Consider the following 22,934-nt stretch of genomic DNA (forward strand, 5'->3'; position numbering starts at 1 on the left):
CTGGCATCTTCTGCCTCTTTGCTGGTGCATTCCTGCAGGGGATTAAAACAAATCTGATGTTTGGGGGCTGTTCATTTGTCCCTTGGAATTTGCTCTTCCCCACAAATCCTCTTTTCAGGTAAGTCAGGCAAAAATGCTTCTCCCAAAAGATGAAGGTAGGGACCGGGAAAGGCTTGAAGGGGGACACCATTGTTTGTTTGCTCATCCTCAAGTTGCCCTGTCCATCTGTCTTTCCATCAGCCTTCCTCTGTGCTGAATGCTGGCTCTGCTCAGAAATTATCTTACCTAATAGTGTTACTTTGAATGAGAAGTTTACTCATTTTTGGACCTTGTGAGTCTTTCCCCAGTACATTATATAGTCAGTCATGTTGTACTTCAGAACCTCTGAATACCTTAAGATTTTAGTATTTTACTGTTCCTTCTGTGGTCTCTATTGCAATAAAGGACTATGAGTGACAAGGCAGTTAAGAGTAGTGCAGCAACACTACTTATTTAAATTCTCATTTGAAAATTCTGCTGACATTACCCAATTCATAATTTAATTTAGGAAGCATGTCTGTTGTTGACCCTGGCTTTGTGTTGGGTGTTTTTATTTTTATTTTCTTTCTTCTCCAGTACCACTGTCTGTGCTTAGGGACCTGACTTTCCCAGGTGCTCCTTAGCCACAGCTTCAATAGTTCACTGATTAATAGGTCTGAAAATGAGGCTTCTTGTGTGCATTCTGTGGAGCAGTGACCTCCTATAAAAGACACAATGATGTCTTCCCCAGCCAGTCTTGCAGAACTGCCCAATAAGTGGATTTTGCTGAATTAGTGAACTGTTCAAAATCCAGTATGATTTCTATAATCTAACAATGCATTGAAGTCTTGCTGAGTAATTTTATTTCTGCTATTGTAAAGAACAGCAGTAAACCTTTTGTTTTCCCACTTTCAAGGAAAGCTTTTATTTTATATTTTCTGATTGTGGCACCATTGTTTCCAGTGCACTCTTTCTAATGACATTTAGGTCTTTCCCTGACTGCCATAATTTAATTTATTGCTAGTATGTATACATGCATGAATAGTTCAGATTTCATTTCCTAGATAGTAATTTGCACTTCTGGCATTTAATTTCATTTGCTGTTGGTCTGTATGTTTTATAGTTTCTGACTGGCTTTTCCCTCAACAAAAGGCTGCCAGTATAAAATAATTGGTATGGGAAAAGAGTGCACACATGGATTATGTATAAAGGGACTTAATTGATTAGCTTTGCAAAAGATCCAAGCTTTGCTTGGTGAACATTTGCCCCAGTTTATATACCAATGATACCAAATTGTTAAGGATGGCTCAGCACATCACAGAAATGCCTTCTCTGTTCTCATGAGGGTGGATGCTCAGTTTTCCTGGGTACAAACCCACCAGACTGCACCTTGTAATTCTTGAAATATGGCACAAAATCTCAAAGTTTTCAGAATTTTGCCTTTTGATGGTGTTTGGTGGAGTTTTTTTTATACCGAAGGTATTTTTTTTGTCCTTCTCTGCCTTATTACAATATAGTAAAATGACAAATTAAATTAGAACTGCTATAGGGTTGCATAACAGTATTGCTTTAACTTTTCAATATAATCTTTTTTTATTTGTATTTGATCATATAATAATCAAAATTCACTTTGCATTCTATGAAAAATTTAGATGACAACCTAATATAAGATAGTGCTAGTTTTTTCAGTAATAGAGTAGAGGAAATTAAAAAGTGTCTTGTGTGACTCATAAAAATTATCAGGTCACTTCTAAAATAATTACTTCATAAAATTACCCAAAGGAGAAATTCTGCTGAACGTTTCTGCAGAAGCTTTTTAAATCAAAGAAATATTTCTTCAGTTCAGATTTGTCAAATGATTCACACAGTACTATATTTTTTCCCCCTTTGTGCTTTGGCCCAACACTTGAGAAGAGAATTATGAATGTAAATGAATACAAATCAATAGAAGCGCTGTTTTATTATTTCACTGGGAATTTCTGTACAATTTGAGAGCAACTTGCTACAAGTTGAGCAGATGATTAAAGTTAACCTTGATCTTTAGCCAGCTAGGTTGGCTTACATACTTTCAGCTAGGGAATTAAATTTACGCGGACACATTTTAATTGGCATTTATGTAACATGCACTCACAGATGCTGAATTCATTGAGAAATACTGAGTGCCATCTGTTTAACTCTATTTCCTCTCTATTAAAGTAAAATAAAAAAAGGCCAGGTCCTTCTGGTTTGCTAATATATTTATCTTTCAGAATACAATATTTTAATTACCACATCAGTAATGTGTTATTCTGTGCTAGATATTAATTTCTGTGTATAATTAAAAGTAACCTTATTTTCTGTGCTCTTTTTCATAGCTGTTTCCTCTAAAACTTTTATATCTGACATCAAATGTCTTTAAAAATAGTGGATGATTGTTTCAGTGCTTGGTGAGTGTAGGTGCTACTAATAGACTCACATGGAAAAATAATTGAAGTAACCAAGTAATATCCCGCTAATTTCGGAAGAATTTGGCTGCCTTTTAAAATACTACTGATTGTTATTTATTGATCATGTTGCCTAAAGTAAACATGTATAAATTCTGGATGTATTTTATTTAGTGATAAACAACACATTCACACATCAGTGCTCCACATGTATTTGAGAATGTGAGAAACAAAAGGTGTTTTGATAGAGTGTGTGGACAGCGTGGGAATACATATGTGTGTGTGTGTGTGTGTGTGTGTAAAAAGTATTCACGTACTATTTTCCAACCTCATATGTAGATGTAACAACAAAAATAAATACCTTATGATGTTTTTCATAAATGGACAAAGCTGTTTTCAATCCCTGGTGCCTCATGTGGGGCTGGATCCTCTTACTGCATTCTAGGCTGTGGTGAATTTGGGCTCAACTTCTTCATTCTGACTCAGATGGTCCCTGGTGCAAAATCACAGGTATCACAAAGCAGTGCTGAATGTAGGTTGTGTAATTGCACCCCTCCACTCTTCAGGAAGGAAGTAATAAAAAAGGCAGCTCCCATTCTGTAAAAAAATATGATTGTTAATGTTGCTTAAGGTTTTTCAGGGATTTTTTTTCTGTTGTGTTTTGCTGTTGGCAAGCTTTTGGCTTGGTGTGGGTTTTTACCTGAACACTGTTCATGCACTTTTACCAAATTCAAGACCTTTTCCCTGCTTTTGGTATTTAGAGGGAGAACTGACTGATCTCTTCCTGATTGAAGAAAACTTTTAAGCATATCTAAAGTTATGATTGCTCCAGAAACACTGTGACACTTTTCTAACTTAGATTTCAATATTTCTGTTTTATTTTTGCATTAATGGAACTCATGGAATATGCGAACTTTCATGATGAGGCATCTAAGGTTGCTGTTCTTTTAATTTATAAATTATAGTTGTCTCTAAATTAGTTACCTTTCCCTTTGCCTTGCATTCTTACAGTAGAAGTCATTTAATGCAGTAAGAGTTTTCCAAACTGTTGAAGTCATATTTCTGCTTGTGCACATGCCACTCTTTTTAAGCACTGTGGTTTCCTGCATGATAAATGTTTTTCGTTTTTGTTTAATGATGAAATGTTCATATTAGTTCCTCTGTTGGATTTTCATGTTTTTCTACTTTACCTTAAATCAGCTTTTGAATTCATTTAGATCCGTGTTACAGGAAAATGTAAAACTCACAGAGGGTAAGGAGATTAGGACATGGAGTACAGCAAGTTAATAAGATGAAAGAACAATGGGAACATCTAACCATGGAATCACATACCCTCTCTCTTTCTCTTTTGTTTTTTTCACTATATCTTCTCTCCACCCAAGGCTTTCTTTGCAGGGTAAGCTGGCTGATATTGAATGTAATTTTTCAGGTTATACAGATAATTTGTGACATTTTCCTGTTGTACTTGTACAAGATACTTGCCTTTCACACACACCTTTCAGTGTTTGTGGTGCTGTCTTTATGTAAAGCCTGTTACAACAGTGCCTTAGCTTTCATCGTTTCTCTATGGTGAGTTATATTGAAATAATAGTAATTCCCTTGCATACTATGCAATTAGCCTTGCTAGATGATATTGGATCCACAGATTCAGTTTCAAAGGAAAGGTTAAGACACCATAAGTATCTTTTTCCTTTGAAGTATGCTGTGGAGACTTCATCTGGGTATGAAAGGGTGCTGACTTCTAGACCAGTGGGGACTTAAAGGAAGAATGTTCATCTCATATATGGGCAAATGAGATTGTTTCCATCTCTCTGCAAACAGTGCCCTATAAAACAATGATGCTTCAAAGAGATGAAGAGTCAATCAGATAGATGTTGATGGATACAGCAGGTTCACTGTCCAGTCAGAGTGTAGAAAAAAAAAAAAAAAAACAGTCCCTTCTGGAAAAAAAAAATCATATAATATATACATGCATGTAATAGGATTTTCTTGATATTTATTTCTTGTTACCAGCAGTGCAAAGCTAAGACTATTCCCACTTGAGGAGTATATTTTTAATTATCCATCTGTTTTTCCCTTACCTTTCATTATTCTGTCTGAATTGGTGGTTCTGTGTGCTTCAAATGGTATGTAGATTAATTTCAGTTCGGGAAGTCTTAAATTATTTATACTGTTTGGGAATAATGTGCATTCCCATTGTTTACAGCTCTGGTGTTTCTGATTATGTAGCATCAGTCTTGTTTTGTTGAGAGTGTCCTCTGTTGATTAACTCTCTAGATAGTTTGATAATGGCCCATATCCAAATGATGTATATACAAATCCCAGTTGTTTTCATGAACCTTGGCAGAGTTTAGTGAGGGATTTGTTACTGGAATTTTTTTAGATTAATATGTATAGAGCTACCCCTTTCCTCTTTAAATTGTTTTCCTCTCAGACATTAGATAGTTTTGTCTGTCATACAGTTTTACATGTTAGAATAGCAAAGGCTACCCAGGCATAATGTGTACAGATATAGTGTAAGAGAAGTTTGACACAATAATAGGAATAAATCCTAGTGGCACTTCTTACTTCTGATAGCCAGTGTAACTTTTATAAACTCTTTATAACTCCCTTTATTTCCCCTGCTTACTGTTAAACTCTTAAGGATTCCCATTTTAGACCAGGTCCATCAATTCAGTGGATTTGTGGTTATATAATACTATTTCTGTGGCTTTAGTAAGGACACAGCAGATATTCTTCTTCCCCCCAAAAAAATCCAAAATATACAAATAGGTTTTAACAGGTAGCAGTAGTGCACAAATCTTGTGGATTTGTTACTACATAATACTCTAAGTATTTCAGTTCTGAGACAAGTATCTCATTGTTGTAAAGCCAACAAGAAATATAGCAAAGACCAAGTACTTATATGCACCTTACAGTTTGTATAAACACTAGGAGTGTCTATTATTTAAAAGCATTTCTTGCCTGAACAAACTGTATTGTCTCAGACTAAAAGTTCAGGAAACCTTTTGAGTAATGACTTGTTTTGGTAATCTACTGAAAGGTGCCAATGAATTGCATTCCAGCACACAAACAGCAGCAAAGCACATTTTTCAGCAAAGACAGTATCTCTTTTTGCTTTAAATTCTCTTACATAAATGAACATGGTGACTTTGAAGGTTCTTATTTGCTGGTTTGTGTTTTCTTGTTTCTTGACAAGATAAGGCTTGCATTGCCTGTTTGCCTCTTGCTCCTGGTGGTTTTGTGATCACTACCCAAAGTCTAAGCAATAAATACACTGAAATGTGAACTTAAAACTTACTTGACATTTCTGAGATTGTTACAGTGGATATTATTAAGGAATTTTTATGATAGCAGGTATTGTTAGTTCTACTGTATGTTTGCCCTGTGTGCAAAGTTTCAAAGTAGTGCAACCCAAAAGAGGTGTATTTATAGAGAGAAACATTTTTCCTGAAAAGGATTGTCTACACTCTGCATGTTTCAGGAAGACTCCAGTTGAGTCTCTTGAAACCTGGTGTTCATCTTGTACTCTAGTTTCATCCATCACCCACTGGAGTTTTCATATATGGAAAGTCCTGTAAAAGCAAAAATATGTTGTCACATTGTATATCAGAAAAACAAGAGTAAAGATTTTGTCAATCCAGATACTTTCTGGGAGTTGCTTCCCTACCCCCCTGCTTCCCCCCTTAAATCAGTTGTTTCTGATTTATTATTTTATATATATATATATATGTATATATATAATAGTAGTATAATATTCTGGTATATTCTATTAGAATATACCAGCATTTTTATCTTGCAAGTTCAGTGGCTTCTAAGTATCCTGTCTGCCAAAATTAATAGCAAGGAATTTACTTTTTTAAAACGGTCCTGAAAAGATATGACTTTCCAGACCAAGTCTCATCATGTTTTCAAGCTTACTTTTTGTGCCTAAACACAGAAAAGAACCAGGCCACTGAACTGACTTGAAAATGGATTCAGGGTTCATGGAGAAATTAAAGGATCCTGGTCTTGCACAATACCAAATTTGCTTTTTCTCTCTATAACAATTCTGAATGAAAATCTAGGAAATTAACCTGGAGGGCCTGCTCAGCACAGGTAGGAATTGAATTAACAGAGTTGGTAGGTCATTGTGGAGGGTACCATACACTCCACAGTTCAGGTTTGTAGGTACTTCTGCTAAGGGTACCCATGCTCCTATGGAATCAAGAAAAAGTGTGGTCAGTTGAGTTTTGTCCAGACTAAAGTTTCATCATTTGTAGGTAGAAACACTAAAAGCAAGGGGAAAGATAACTGTCAAATTAATAAAATTTCATGTTACTGCTGTAGTTTCCTGGGACGTTTTTGAGGAGTTGCATTGTACTGCAGTTTCTCCCAGGTTATGAAAGAAAGGGAAATGCAATATTTCCCACATAAGTACTCGCCACCTTGATACTTTTTGCCTTTGACAGCTGTTTCCATTGTGTTGGTTTGCTTTGTTTTGGATGCATTTATAAGTTCCCATTTCATACAGTCTAAGCTCACTTGCAGTGATCCACTTTCCTTTTGCTTTGGTGGGGAGTGCTGATGTGTTGTCCTGCATGCCACAGCCAGCCCACTGTGCCTCAGAGCATCCCAAAGTTGGACACTGCTGGATGCCAGCACATCTTTTGTAGCTGTTATTAAAGATGCTATCTTTAGCTGCAACACTGAAGTTATGCAACTTAATGTTCTCTGTGTATTAAAGTATTAATGAAAACACAGGCTAGAAAACAATGAATGGGACTCGCTATAAAAGGAAGCATTTAATCAGAATTAAAATCTTCGCTAATGAAATCTGCCTGGCTTTATGCGCGTTTGTGTTCACGCTGAGCATCGCTCTCTGTTTCCTTTTGTTAATTCTGATTCAGACTTCTGGCTGCTGTCTTACCATATGGGGGATCCACAGCTCTGTGCACTCCTTCCTGCCAGCAGTACAGCAGACTCTGCTAAGAAGCAATGTTTCTCTGATTTTTCCTCAGTAGCACTTACTGCACATTAAATACTAACATATTGATCAACTGGCACTTTGCCTTCAAATATCTCATAGGGACTGAAGCCAGCATGAGAGTCCAAATGCAGAAGTAATTTTCTGTATTATTTTACTGTCTTTTGCCATTTATGATAGCGTATAAATTTCCAAGAGCTGCAATTCAGAGTTCCAGCTTGGTGAATTTGGTGTGTCTGTTTGCTTTCAAAACCATTTTTCATTGTTTTAGCTATTAACTTTGCTACTTTTTGTAATGCTCTTCGTAGAATTTTATTATATTTGAAGTCTTCAGATGATTTCCTAAATTATAAGAGGTCACTGTAAATCATAAAGACGTATGTCTTGAGATTTTTGAAATTATGAACAATAAAATAATGGAGTGTGTGATATTTTGCCTTTGTGTAGTGGGAAAGCAGAATGATTCATTTCTTAGAATATGCCTGAAATAGAACAAATGTTTGCCTGTTCCATTTGGGATCTAACTGAAAGCAGTTAATTGAATTAGATGAGGACTATACTTCTCTATGACCTCTGTGTAAGGCTGTCTGCCATTTTCCCCTGAGGTGATTCCCTGCATTGTTTTCTAAAGCCAGCAAAAGTAATTTGGAAAGTATATGATACTTGGCATAAATGTAATTTTGAAATGGTTTATCCATGTCTGCCATGGCAATCTCTTGTCAATTTACATCTTGGATGCTTTAGGAGGTGAAAAACAAAAAAGCATTACCACAAGGATGATACAGTCACACATTGGGGAATGCAGGGTGTAATTGATGAAACATCTACTGTCTAACTGAGGTATGTCCTGCTGTATAGCAGTCTGGAAAGCTGAACAAAGACAGTGGGGCTCTGTGGTCTGTAGATTCTGCCAAGATAATAAAATTGTATACAATAAGGGAACAACAGAACAGAATAAAAGTGTGTGTAATAGTTCAGCAACATTTCTCAGCTGTGTGGCCTTGCTGTAGTGTGTGGTGCCAGCAAATGCTTTTCTTAACTCTGCTGTTATTTAGAATGAGCCACTCAGCCATATGAAGTGCCTGCATCTTGACCCCTCTGACTGATGTTTCAGGCTTGACCTCATGTGTAATGGGGGAATATAATTTTCCAGAATATTAAAGAAGCAACATAGCTGTTTGAGTGTGATAATGATACTGTATATTCTCTGATACTAAAATGTCATTTTTTCAACCACTTTAAGAGCATAATGGGGATTTTTTTCATGGAAATAGGGTCCTTTCAAAAAATGTTGATGGTAGTGGTACAGTTATAACACCCTAGAATTTGCATGCTAAGCAGAAGGACAGGGCTAAAACTGTTGTGTGTATGCAGCACCTTTAGCAGAACCCTAACAAAGGGCATATGCAGATTTAGAACTACTGCAGAAAAATTCTTATCAAGGGCGTGGAAATCTTTATTTCTTTGCACATTTTTCCTCTTAAAAGTTTTTGACTCCTTCAGAGCAAAAGGATGATTATAAGCAAACATACAAGTATGGTCAGCATTTAAGTCTTTCCTGAAATACAGGAAAACTGATGCCACCTTCATTGGCAAGACTCTGGAGCCGTTGCTTCCCCTCTTTTAACAGCACAGGTTACAACAAATGAGGTTCCTTCAGATTTGGCTTACTGAGGGAGCTTCCATCTTGGGAACTATGGGAAGAGTGTAAATTTTTCACAACACAAGCCAGCATAGCTTGCTATTTGTGAGAAACACCTTTTTAAATCAATTGCACTCTAGCTTCATTTGCCATCCTAGCTTTAACCTTTCATTGAAAACTGGCTAAATGTTTGCTTCTGTCCTTGCTACATGTATTCCTTTATTGTGAATTAGATGACAGAGGCATTTCTGCGTTGGCTCTTGTATTCTTCCTTGAAAAAGAACTCTCTTCTGCTCATGAAATAAGTTTGGTGAGTAGTTAAGGAAAACACTGGTGTTCTGGTGAAGTGTCTTTTCACCTTTTCTCTTTCTTTTTTTGGTCCTTATATCTCTTCTTTTCAGTTATCTCTTTATGATGTAATTTGGATGGCCAAGACATGCAGCCTCCTAATCTGGTTCTTTTCCTCCATTATAATCTGATCTGAAGGAAGGCCAGTGCAGCCAGCAGCTCCTTGCAAACTAAACATCAGAATCTTTGTTTGGAGTGTAGAGAGAAAAATCTTTCTGTACAGAATGTGGACAAATCCCTGGATATATAAAGATGCACACCCTTCTTTGCCTTATAAAAACTAGTTTGTGATGTCTGAAGGATGCTTCTTGGATGAGCTGTGTCTAAAACCCCTTGGTTTGTGTCTGTAAATTTGGAAATATGCTGTGTTAGTCATGCTGAAAATACTGTCTGTAATCCAGCATGATTCAAATAACGCCAAAACAAAATGTAAAATGTACTACTACTACTACTGCTACTACTACTTCTACAGAATACCTGAAAATATTTAATATTTACAACAAGTGAAAGGAAATAATCTCCATGGTCTGTAGAAATTAATCTATTCTTCCAGGAGGTAAATTCTTAGTTACAGTTAGTAGACATCATGTCCTGGAGCATAATACATAGAAGACATTGAGAGGGATTGCTCTTCCTACACAGTCAGTCAAATTAATAATTAGGTCCCTTCTCCTTATCTATTTTCAATTTTCAATCAACATAAGGAATACTCTGAGCTGTGTGCCTGAGGCATCACAGATCCTTCAGGATTTAATTAGGTTTCCCAGTGCTGCAGCATGTTCTCTGAGGCCTGTCAGTTACCCTTTCTCACAGGAGTTAAAATTACTCTTTATATGACTTACCAGATATGGTCATTTAATTGATTCTCAATTCATCATCTAATCCATTTACAATTTCCTTTCCACACATGGAGATACTGTTATAGGCTGACAGCTATGTTGCCCAGTAAGATTCCAAGCCGCACTTAAACCCCAAATCTTAAATGAGTGAAATAAATTCAGACACTCTGAGTGGTTTCCATAATTTTTTGTAATGGTTTTCAGTAACTTTCAGCCAATGGTTTTTACAGAAGTCTTTTATATTTTTTTGGATCCTGCTTCTTAAGCATGCCTTTGTTTCTATTAACAATTGGGAGTTTCTTAATTACAGTAATAAATGACAATAAATATATTTATTTTAAAGTCTTTTTATGCAGTCATAATTTTATTGCCAAATGCCTAAATATTTAATTGCTTTTGCAAAGTAACATATTGCTTGATTCAAGCATATGACATGTATTTGCCATCAGCACCTTTTAAATATGTGATCCAGTTGGTGCAGCAGTCCTTGATTTCCTCCTATTGCAATGGATTAGAAGCAGGGTGGTCTTTTATTTGCTGACATGTATTGCTGAGTGTCTTAGGGAATGACACTTCTCCAGAGATGGTAATTATTAACCTTCAATAGATATAAAGATCCTAATTTGATGATGCTGTATTGAATCATCAAATGGTTTAGTTTGGAAAAGACCTTTAAGCTCATTGAATCCAGCTGTTAACTCAGCACTGACAAGTTCACCACTAAACCATATCCCAAGTGCCACATGTGCACATCTTTTAGATCCCTCCAGTCATGAGGACTCCACCACTACCCTGAGCAGCATATTCCAATGTCTGAACACCCTTTCAGTGAAGAATCTTTTTCCTAATACCCAATCTAAATCCCCACCTGGTGCAACTTGAGGCCATTTCCTCTTGTTCTGTCCTGTCACTTGTTACCTGGGAGCAGAACCCCTCTCCCACCTGGCTGAAACCTCCTGTCAGGGACTTGTAGAGAGTGATCAGGTCTCCCCTAGGCCTCCTTTTCTCCAGGATAAACATCCCCAGCCTCCTCAGCTGCTCCTCATCAGCCTTGTGCTCCAGACCCTTCCCCAGCTCCATTGCCCTTCTCTGGAGACAATCCTGCACCTCAGTGTCCTTGGAGTGAGTAGCCCAAGATTGGACATAGGATTCAAGGTGTAGCCTCATTATTGCCATGTACAGGAGGACAGCCACTCCTTGGTCCTGCTGGTCACTCTATTCCTTATTCGGGCCAGGTGCCCGAATAAGGCAGTACATTTTGCTAACATTTTAGAAGTGTGGTCTAATTTCACTGCTGCTGTTTTCTCCATCTGTCACTTATATTTAACTCTGTTGTCTTGGTTCTGTTTGTCAGTGCTAAAAGAAAGCCATCTTTGTTGCTTTGACTGGCGGTGCTCTCTGCTGGTGTCATCAGCCAGGTGGTACTAATAATGTTGTACTAAATTACATAGGCTGGTAACATGAACTTAATGCTTCTTTCTGACACCTTCAATCTGTTAATGTTCTTACAGCAGAATGTGGTATGAGATTCAGTAAAATCTTTAGCAGATCTGCGTGTTTGATGAGAGGCAATTTCCCATTGCTGGAAATTCTGCATTAATCTGCTGGGTAGTAGGAATGCAAGTTTTCTGAAGTAAAGCATTCTGTATTCAGAATTCACTCTTAAATTAATTCTTTGAGTAATTCTTTTTCATTCATTCAAGTTGAATGCTATTCTTCAATACTCTTAACTTTTCCAAATTTAAATTATTGTTAAAATTTCTATATGCCTCTTACAATGTCTACCAAAATCTAAAACATGGTGTCATTTCAAATTTAAAAATAAATCACTGGCAATATGAGAACAAGCATAATAATAAAAGGCAGTTCTTAAACTGTTTTAATGTCTAAAAGAAAGGAATTTTGAAATCTTTTCATTAACCCTTCAGTTTCTTCCATAGTGACATCATGGAGGAAGAATTTATGAACCAGCTGTTTAAACTAAATTAGTTTATCTCAGTGGTAATAAAGTAGAAAAAACACAGGTGTTTTACTGAGGTATTTCAGTGGTTGTTTCCTCTCACTAAAGGATATCTTGAAATAGAAATATGTATAATGTTGTGATCTCAATTACGTAGACTCGGGTGGAGGTCTGAACTAACTCATACAAATACATGTGACTATTAAGCAACAAGCCATTTGATTTTAAAGTGCTTTTGTTTCTTCAGACTTGGAGGTGGTAAGGTTTGCTAATGGGCAGATTTTAAAGCAGAGCAGAACAGCACCATATGAAGAGATGGTGTTGAATGTGTGGTCATAAATGTATAGCCGAGGATTATAAATAGATCTCTGCTGTCAAGTGGTGGTCATTGCTTTAGAATCAGCATCTTTACAGGGAGCAGCCTCCTCTGTGTGGAACTTGTTTGCTGTGAATTCTCAGACTGTGCAGTCAGAGGGGCTTTGCTCAGAGCAGTGGCCATGTGTCCAGTGCTCATGTAGCTTCTGAGGCTCAGAGAAGGCTGCGAGAATATTAGAAATGTGGATACTGAACTGACTGGCATCTGCTTGCCTGCCGTAGGCTTTCAGTCTGACTGAGCAAGGGGTAGTGCTGCAAGGTGGGAAACGTAAGAGAATGGGAAATGATGGAAGTGAGGAGCCCTAGACATGCCGGCTGTGACTTCCAGCCGCTTGGAGCCCTGTGGAAGTGTGGACATCTTTTGAAGCATTCCATATGGCACTGCTGGACTCAGTCACTGCATGGAATTATTGCCTGCATTACATGAGTGGTCTTGTTAGATGATCACAACAGTAATTTCTGACTATTTATAGCTCTACTCCTTCTGCTCCGTTTCAATGGCTATTTATTTTAGTTAACGCCAATGTTGACCTGGTTTTAACACCTTCAGAAAGGAAAAGGAAGCATTTTTTCAGGGAATAAGTTTTTCTTTAACTTTTTATGGCTGCATGGAGACTTTTAGGGAGGTCTCTTCAGAAATAATACTCCTCATTTGTAAATGATCAATTTTTTGGTCAAACCACATAACAGTTCAATGAGGTCTAAAATATAATATGGTAACACATGGGTTGACTTAAATTTGATAATGCATACCTTTGTTTGTTTCTTTTTTGCTTAATTAGGTGCTCTAACACTTTCTTGTTAGTGGCATGCATGTATTAAAAATTATATCCTAATATCTGTATAAATTTCATTCCAGCAAAGTCTTTAAACAAGGTACTATAATTCTGGCTGATGCTTAAGTTAGTTGTAATTAAAATTAAGCACCTGGTTTGAAGCACTGTTCCAACTGACAACCATCTTATATTTTCATGCCAAAAATGTCTGGTGTGTCTCAATAAATTTGAATTACAAGTTCAGTAGGTAGTGGAGAAAAGGGATCACTGATCCTAAATTACAGGAAGAGTTCTGCTTTTGAATAACAACTCAATCCTGACTAAGCAATAATTAGTTTCTCTTTGATTACAGCTTCATGGGATTAGAAGATTTATATAACCTCCTGAATCCTATTTTTGTTTTCCTTATGTTACAGGCTTTCAAAGCAAGCTCTCATTTTTGTTGTTTTGTTCATCATATTTTATTAGTCAAATGAAGTATATACTGCTCTTTTGTTGGGGAGGAAAAGGGAAACACAGAAATACTTTTATGTATTTGAAGGAATGAAAATAGTAGAATTGGTAAATATTAAAATAGATTTCAAATCTATTACAGCTTTTAACAAAATTAGCCAAAAAGCAGGGCAGTGGGCCACTAAGGTTTGTATTTAGCTTGTTTGATGTCAGGAGGGTTTTGTTTGTGGTTGGAAACTTGTTCATTAGCTGAGGTCTAGTTGTTCTTCAAAGAAATGTGATGATCATTTCTTCTGTTTATTTCACTGTCTTTTTCCACCATTTTTGAGGCACATTCAAAGGAAGATTCAAATTATCTTCATGCTGAAAGAGTGGAGCTTGTTGGGATGTCTTCTCTTAAATAGTTGTGCCATACTTTGGCTCACCAGTCTCTCTCTAAGAAGCAGACTTGTAAAATAGTGTGTTTTGTGTGGGATGCTGCAAGAGAGTTAATGGGAAGCAAGTCTGAGTGATGCCTTTTTATAAGAATTAAAATGGATTAAAATTGCCTTGTTCTGATTCAGAAACTTGCAGCACAAGCATCATCATTTCCCTCTTCCTTTGTTCACTGGGTGACCGTGGCCGTAAGATTTTGGTTGATTAGGGATCTCAGATATATTTTGGTGCATTGCTTTGAACTGAGCTGGCATGAAGTGTCTGGACTGGAACAGACCTGTAATCAAAATTTTTGGGAAATTTTCTGATTTCCAGATCTTAAATGATACCACCTGTTAAGGCATGATATCCACAATGTCTGATGGTAATTAGTGTGTTCCTTACAAATTCATTCTTTTCAAGTATTGACTAGAACTTTCTGGTTGGTTTATTTTATCTTTCATTTTACATATCCCTTTAATGTCACAGTTATTTAAAGATGAAATGCAACACTAATCTTTCTGAATTATCTATAGTTTATCTAGGAAAAAAATCCTGCCTATCTTTCTCCCATTTCACCCTATAGTATCTCCCTATTCTTTTTCATATTAGGGAACAAAACAAAAAAGCACTGGGTGCTGCACTTTGCAAAAAACTGTTTTGGTGCCATCTTTGCTTATCAATAAAAATTTATCCTCAAGTGGTTGCCAGTTCCCTTCTTCCCTGAGAAAGATTCTCTGGGGAAAGTAAAACTCTTTAATGGATCGAAGAGTACCCAATATGAAGTAGTTGTGTGAGCAGTTGACTTTTAAGTGGAGCTACAAAAGTTGCTTTTGAACCTGAATAGTTCAGCACCTTCACACAGCAATTTCATGGACTTGTCCCAGCTGTGCTGTGATGATGGTTGCAATCATACTTGATTGGATTTCAGAAAATATCAGATAAAATGCTAGAAAACCTTAACAAAGGTCAGGCAAAAATGGGGAGGAGAATGTTTTTCTCTGAAGATTCTTTTAAAAAAAGGAAAAAAATCAAATGTCTTCGTAATATATATTTTTTTCATTCCAGCTGCATATATATAGAAAGAGGTGAAATTTCACCATTAGGTGACGAAAAGCATTTGCTGTCATGGATTGCAAAGTATACTTCTAATATAATTTAAAAAGGAAATGTTTTCTCAATTTACAGTAAGCCTTGACTATGAAGAACAGGAAAGAAAAAGTTCTGGTTTTTTCAGTAAGGGATGAAAATTTTAGATTTATAACTTCATGCAATATTGCCAGGGCCTGAGGCAAACAAAACAGAGCATGTATCTACAGCTGCAAAAATAATTACGATGACTATCTGTGGAGTAATCTCTAATGGATTATATTTTGTTAGCATTTCATTATGTGATGTTAGAGCCAAAATAATTCATAGTAAATGGGGAAAAAAATACTTGTTTTGAAGTATCTGTGGCCTGGACCTTTGATGTCCTCCTAGGCATTCTATTAAAGACTGGTTAATTTGGGAAAGGTCTTGGTTTGCAGGCAAGGTACCATGCTTGTCAAGCAATTATAAGACTAAGGAGTATAGAAATTACAGAAGTAATTTGATTTTATTATGTAAGTACTGGACTTCTTTGTTGCTTCAAAGGTGCTAAAGCCATCTGAGGTACTATCTGATAGTCCTTTCTCTCAGATTTATGAGGTCTTTCAGACTTGAAAAGCACTTATGCTTTATTAAGATCACTTGATTTAATTTTTTTTAAACTTCAGGCTGCTTCTTTTTATATGTCTCTTAAATTTATCCAAGTGATACAATCTTCAGCAGTAATGAGATGCTTCTTACTCATGGTCAAAACACCCCTTTTTTGTGTTGCAGTAGAACTGTGGCATAGCAAATAAACTCTTGTGCACTTTCATGTGTTGTTGGCACTGGGAACTGGATCTCTGGAAGGGAGGGCTTAGTAACTTAGGGCACCTTCAGTGTCTTCTTTAATGTTCTTTAATTTGAAGAAGTAGGAAAAAGTAAAATAATTCAATCAGTGGCTCCAAGCCAGATTAAGTCTCTAAGGTATTAAATAGAAAAAATTCTTGGACTTCAATAGAAGCAGTGTCCAGCTATCCATTTGCACTGTGTGATTTATAGTGATCCGTGTGTCTGGATAGCTTGAGGGTTTCTTGGGAACACAAGAAATTGTCTTTGGCTGTTAACACCAAATTCAGTATAAGTGGAATAAGGATATGTAACATTTTCAGTGTATGTGAGTAGTGTTTTAACACTTCCATAGCCAAAACTGAATTGGAAGTGCAATTTTGGTGCATCAATATATAAGGGGATACAGTAAGGAAGATGTAAGAGAATGCGGGATGAACTTAATAAAGTTTTGTTGAAGGCAGACGGGAGTTTAAAGGATTGATCTTTTTTAAAAACATGATGTTATAACTGAAAATATTTTCATTTTTTCCCAAGTTCGTAGAAGGAAAATATGCATGAGTTCTTGGATTTTAGGAAGAGAAACACTTTGATCTTAGGTGCAGCATGTTTTTTCAGGCTTTTGTACAGTAAGAAATCGGTACATTTTATTTTTTGGGTTGTTTTTTTTAAATAAATGCTGTACACTAGGTCTGTTGAAGAGACCTAATCTGTCCAAGAGAACATGGTCATGCAAAAGCATCTTATTGTTGTAGACTTGATGACTTCCAGGGGCTCCTTCCAATTTAAATTATTGTGTTCTCTGATTTTGTATTGTTAATGTGATAGAGACATTTTATCCTTGAGTATACTCTTTCAGAGCATCAGTATATCCTGTTTCCAGGGCATCCAGAAATTTCAGTAATTGAACTGAAATATTAGAAATGTCAGTGTTTCAGGGTGAAAGGGGTTTAGTAAATTCAAATGTTGGGTGAGATCTGTACTATATTTAAGTATTTTTGACACACAGATATTCTTTCTTATTTCTGGAATTTGTGTCCTTTATCTAGAATAGTGGCAACATATTCTTTATTTATTGTTTTTGATTCCTGCCTACACTTAACGTATCAATGTGGAACTTTCCCAAGTGTGTATTACATTATAATAAAAGCAGGCATGAGGAAGGTCTGTACCTTTGTCCCAAAGCAGATGACCTATTTGCCCTGAGACCACTTTAGAAAGTCTTACCAGCGTGAAAGACCTTACAGAGTGGGATGGCTTGGTGGTAGCACTGTACCTGCCAATCTGTAAGAACTGCCACATTCCTTAACAGCTGACGTAAATCTCACCTCCCCTTGAAGCAGCATTAACAGCTAAACCTCTGTTCACTAGTGAATGTCCACGTGTCTGGGGTCCATGACTTGGAGGATATATATATGTATTTTTTGTTGCAGCTTCTTGGCATTATTTACTGTTGACACAAGATTGTTGCAGGTAATGAGAGTGACATACAGCTGTGTAGAAATCCTGAGAGTCCTTTGTGTGCTTTTCCATTACCCTATCCTTTGTTCAGTGTGGATGGAGGAACAGCAGAGGAGAGAACTAGAATGTTATGTTTGTTGTCATTTGAGTTATTTATTTTTAGATAAAACCTAATGCCACTTACTTGACAAGGCTTAGAAATGCCATTATTCTGTTAAACCATGTCCCTGTGTAGTGGTCTGTTGAGCACAGGATGATGTCTATACTTTCCCAGAAAGAAAAATAATCACACAGCTATTGATAAAATCCATAGTGGATGACTGGAGGAAACTAGAGGTTCCTAGGCCTGGGCTTGGCCAAATGATGAGAAAGAACAAATTCTAGTAATGAAGCTGCAACAAAAATGTTTCTTTGCGTGAAAAGGTGGTAAAATTGACTTCTAAATAAAGGATGTGGTCCTGGTTTAGGTTAAGTGACAACTACCAGAGAACAGGAAAGGTTTTTAATATTTTTTCTTTAAAAAGACACAAATTGCAAAGATGAGTTTGGCTAAAGCTGGGCAAGTGTTTAGTGATTTTTAATGTCATCAAAGAACTGGGAAGTTTATTCCCATTGATTTTTGCCCTAAATTCATGGATGGGTACAATTTGTATGGCCAGTGGCCAACCTTTAACCATAAACTTCTGAGTTACTGGCAGGCTGACCTTGTGTCTCAGGAAAAAAGGACAGAAAGCAACCTCTGCAGTGCTTCCCCTCAAGTCACATTCTACCTGAGCAGAAGATACTGTGCTAGGAATCTTGCTCAGGATACTGAGATAGGAATCATGGAATGCTTTGTGTTGGAAAGGACCTTAAAGACCATCTCATTCCAACCACCTGCCATGGGCAGGGACACCTTCCATAGACCAGGTTGTTCAGAGCCCCATCCAGCCCGGCCTTGAACACTTCCAGGGATGGGGCAGCCACAGCCTCTCCAGCCAGTCCATGCCACGGCCTTGCTACCCACACAGTAAAGAATTTCTTCCTAAGATCTAATCTAAACCTGCCCTCTTTCAGTTCAAAGCCATTACCTCTGGTTCTCTCACAACATGCTCTTGTAAAAAGTCCCCTTCCAGCTCTGTTGATTAACTGATCTGTTTGTTAATGTAAAATACAGTGACAACAGGCACCATTAAAGAGCAATAAAAAACACTTCGCTGCACTGTTAGTACATTATTGAGTAATTTTTTTGCTTCATTGCCTTTATTCTTTCAGTTCTACGGGATGACTTCAGACAAAATCCCTCAGATGTCATGGTAGCTGTGGGGGAACCTGCAGTGATGGAATGCCAGCCCCCGAGAGGTCACCCAGAGCCAACTATATCATGGAAGAAAGATGGGACCCCTCTAGATGACAAAGATGAGAGAATTACAGTAAGTATAAAAAGGTTTTCCAAACAACACAAGAATCAATTAATCCTAAATTTCTCATCTATTGAGCCTGTGGGTATCTCTGGCTGTGCTGTCCTTTCTAGGATGTGTCCTCTCCTTGCCTCACAGGCAAGGGCTAGTTTGCTTTTAGCTTGGAATGTAACCTCTCATATCCTAGTACTTCATTGCAGGGTATGCATTTGTTTGCTAAAGAGGCCTATGCAAAACCTATGTTCTTCTCTTCCTCAAAAGAATTAGAAGCTTGTGGAAATGAAGTTCATTATACTCATCCCTGTCCTATAATTTTCATACTTTTTATCCACCTACAAATTTTTGCAACCTGTAATATCTGCCTTTGGTTGAAAAGAGAAACTACAAGTAGTCTCGGTGAGATCTTTTGTAATTCTGCTGAAAATAACACATGCAGGAAAGTTGTGCATTATATTAGAAAGGATAAAAAAGGTTTGGGGATATAGACACATTTCTTTACAGAGATAATGGCTTATCCCGCCATCTTAAATAAATCTGTTTTTTCATTAGAGGTGTTGTCATACTCATTTCTATCTGTAGCTTCCTGAATACAGTGCATGGCTATTCCAGAGTATGGATAAATCAGCTTCTCAAATCATAAAACTTTCCTTTTGAAACAGTAAGCTGGTGAGCCTAAACGTCTTGCAGAAATGGCAGTGAAAAATGGGGTTCAAAAATCATTTATTTGCTGCCAACGTGGTGATAGGAGAAACATCTTTCCACATGAGAGAAACTGTATCATCTGAAAGCACATACTGTCCTGTTGGTACTGGAAAGATTTCTAGTGTAAAGCAGGATTAGAGGCACATACCATTTACATGCCTCAATCACATACCAAAATGAGGGAAAGTACTCTTAGACCCCAGCAACCTAAGTATAAAATTACCATTTTGGTTTGAGATTGAAATTGCCTGTTATTCCATTTATTTTTTACAAACAAGACAAAGCCCAGGCATTCTGCAGTTGTGGCGTATGCATACATTTAAATTTTTAAGTACCCTACCCAACCTATACTGATTGCTGGCTATTAACTCTATTCCTCCAATCATACTTGCTAAGAACTTGCAATTTCCTTTTCAAATCTCCTTCCAACCGTGACAAGGCAATTGACCTGAGATAAAGAGAAGATTCCAGTGCTACCTATGTTTTTTTTCCTCCAGGAAGCGCTTTCTAAACTTGCATTTTTTATTGCTATAGTTTATTCTCTCAAGGGATTTTCAGGTGTTGCCTATTAAGTACATTTCTTTTGCTATACATGAAAACTGTTCCAGCTGCCAGAACAAAGAACATACCCAAAACAAGAGTAGCTATCCCTGACTGGCAGTGTGACCTGGAGTCGTTAAAGCTTTTCTTAGGATTAAACAAAGCCCCTCAGTTTGGTTTTATTTTCTGCTGTTTGTATCAAATGCTCACCCACACAGTAGTCTTTCACCTTGTCATCTGGCAGAGTTGTTGTGTGTTATCAATGTCTCCTCCCAGGAACAAATAAATGAAAGTGAGTTTTGATGTAGGTGTAGATTCACACTTGTTTCAGGTACCCAAACGGGGGTTTGTCTCCAGAGGTGTAAATTAACAGAGCTGCCACAGCCCAGCTTAGCTGTGTCATATGTGCCTGGCATTGTCCTCAGCAGCACTGCTGATATTGTGGGGACTTCCTGACACAGGCCAGAGAGCCTGAAGCAACATTGTCATGCAGATTTGCATCCTCTTACAGCTGTAGCAGGATCTTGCCAAGTGGATAAATATGCAATCAGATGTACCTCTTTACAGCTTTGCAGTAACCATCTGTATGATCTTGCTAGTGGCAGGGAGGGGAGAGAGGACTGGGACCTAGAATGGACAACTTATTAAAGGGCAGATGGGAATGCAATGCTAATTGTGAAACCTGACTTAGAATAATTCCATTTCTATTCATTTGTCTCCTTAAAGGCATTTCTATTTTAGTTTGGCAACAGGAATGGAAAAAAAACTAGAAGAGTACAAAAGCTGAAGTAAGGATGAAATTGATGGGGTTTGACAGGTTTCTCTTTTTCTTCTTTTTAATTGTCTATATTTAAAATGAGCACCTACCTTCATGTGGTGGCAAAATTTTGATTGACTCATTGTCAGTAAATTTCCGTAATACAAGTGTAACTTTCCTCTCTTTAAGCCATGAAATTAGTAGATCAGGAAACGTCAAACTATATGTCTTGGTGTTCAATGCACATGTAATACCACTGGATATTTCATAAATTAAAAACTTTTGGTGGCTCCACTTCTAAATACAGAAGAATAGAATAGACTAGATCATTCCTATAGGTTTTTTGATCTTTGACTCATTACAATTTCAAGAGTTCTCTAAGTGTCAAAGGCTGTGTGAAGCATATTGTATTGATGCTTTCCTTTCTGACAAGAGATTTAAAATAAACATTAAGACTCTACTTCCTCTGAATAAGGTATGATGCTTGACATCTTTTTTGATTCATATTTGTACTTTCTTCAAGAAGATGGTATCTTCATGAAGCAACCTTATTTTTAATATATGGGAGCATTTTTTTCTCCTTTGCAATGACAGTGTCATTTATGAGTAAGAAAAACTGGACTTTTCAGAATGAGTACTAAGAGTGCCAGAAAAACAGAGCTGAAAGCTCTGTTCCTGACTGAGAGTTTGAAGCAAAAGATGTAGATAAATAGCCAATAAATAAGATCCAACATAAGGCATGACTTCCTCAGGAATGCAATAAAAAGAAAATATTATTTTGTCCTGGGTAGAGTTAAGGAAATCAATGTGCTTATGCAGGTAAGATAATAAAAATCAGTCTTTTCATATTTTTGGTCCATTTGTAGGGCAAATAAACGTGCTATGAAGAGAAAAAACTGTATATGTCTTTTAGGTTATAAACTAGGGAATGGAACAAATAGGAAATGAAAATTAAGGGTGAGGGCAGATCTATCTGTGAAGGGGTTTATAGAAGCAGGCATTTTATTTGAGCACAGCTGTCCCAGTAGTTCCCAGTTTTAGAGACTTTGTGTAGGCTCTTCAGTGCACAAACGTCTGCTGGGTGCACCTGATAAAGAATTGTCACCAAAATACCTTTTCTCTCTACTCTTGAGTGTGTGGTCTATAATCAGTTCTCTCAGTGCATTGGGCTTAACATGATTTTCCTCATGGGAGTTCTGTACACCATGGTATGAAAGCAAACGCTTGATGTGGCTATTCCCTCTCCAAATATTACAAATGAAGCTGGAACAGTCTTGCCTGAGAAGCAGACACTTACCTTTAGCTTAATTTATTGATTTGGAAAACAGTTATCATGAAGACTGAGAACTAGTATGATTCCATGTTCATCTAGTTAATTTTTCTCCTGGGATTACTGTGGAATCAAGAATCCCTCCTGTAACATACATATACATATATATACATATATATATATGTAGTTGAAAAGGGGTGCCTTATCTCAGTCCAGAGTATAGCTTTAATTTCTCACTGCAAAGTGTAAAGCTCAAATGTATTTTTCCAGTGTTTTACATGAACCATCTGCACTAGGAAAGGCTGTGGGACACTCCTCTTGGAACTGAGACTTCATGGAGAAAGAAGGTGCAAGGTGTTGTCCATGAGAAAGAGGGAAGGGAGCGCAGCAGGGTGGGGAAGTCCCTGGTTCTGTTTCCAGCTGTTCTTGGTGTTTACACATTTGGCACTGTTGAAGTTCATAGACAAGCCCATTGCTTGGAGCAAGGATCTAGGCCAGAGCTCCAGGCTTCCAGCTATCCTCCCCAGGAACAGCCCTGCTCCCAGCCCCATCAGTCTAGCCATCTTTTTTGCATGGCAGCACAGCATCATTAGGATGTAGCCACGTGTGTCACCTTGGTGCCAAAAGCTGTGAGTTTGCATTCCCTCGGGCTGAGGAGGAAGTGCAATCAGTG

At 37.3% G+C, this 22,934-nt stretch overlaps 1 protein-coding gene across 1 annotated transcript in view; it reads left to right on the forward strand.

The window, feature by feature from the left end:
• The window catches only part of ROBO1 (roundabout guidance receptor 1), a 643,691-nt gene that overhangs the window by 512,664 nt on the left and 108,093 nt on the right, over nucleotides 1–22,934 (forward strand). The window contains exon 5 of the mRNA XM_068180592.1: nucleotides 18,847–19,004. Coding sequence (XP_068036693.1) covers nucleotides 18,847–19,004 — 158 coding nt within the window. The remainder of the gene's footprint in view (nucleotides 1–18,846; nucleotides 19,005–22,934) is intronic.

Source organism: Anomalospiza imberbis, chromosome 2 (assembly GCF_031753505.1).
Source record: "Anomalospiza imberbis isolate Cuckoo-Finch-1a 21T00152 chromosome 2, ASM3175350v1, whole genome shotgun sequence".
NCBI classification, from domain to species: domain Eukaryota; kingdom Metazoa; phylum Chordata; class Aves; order Passeriformes; family Viduidae; genus Anomalospiza; species Anomalospiza imberbis.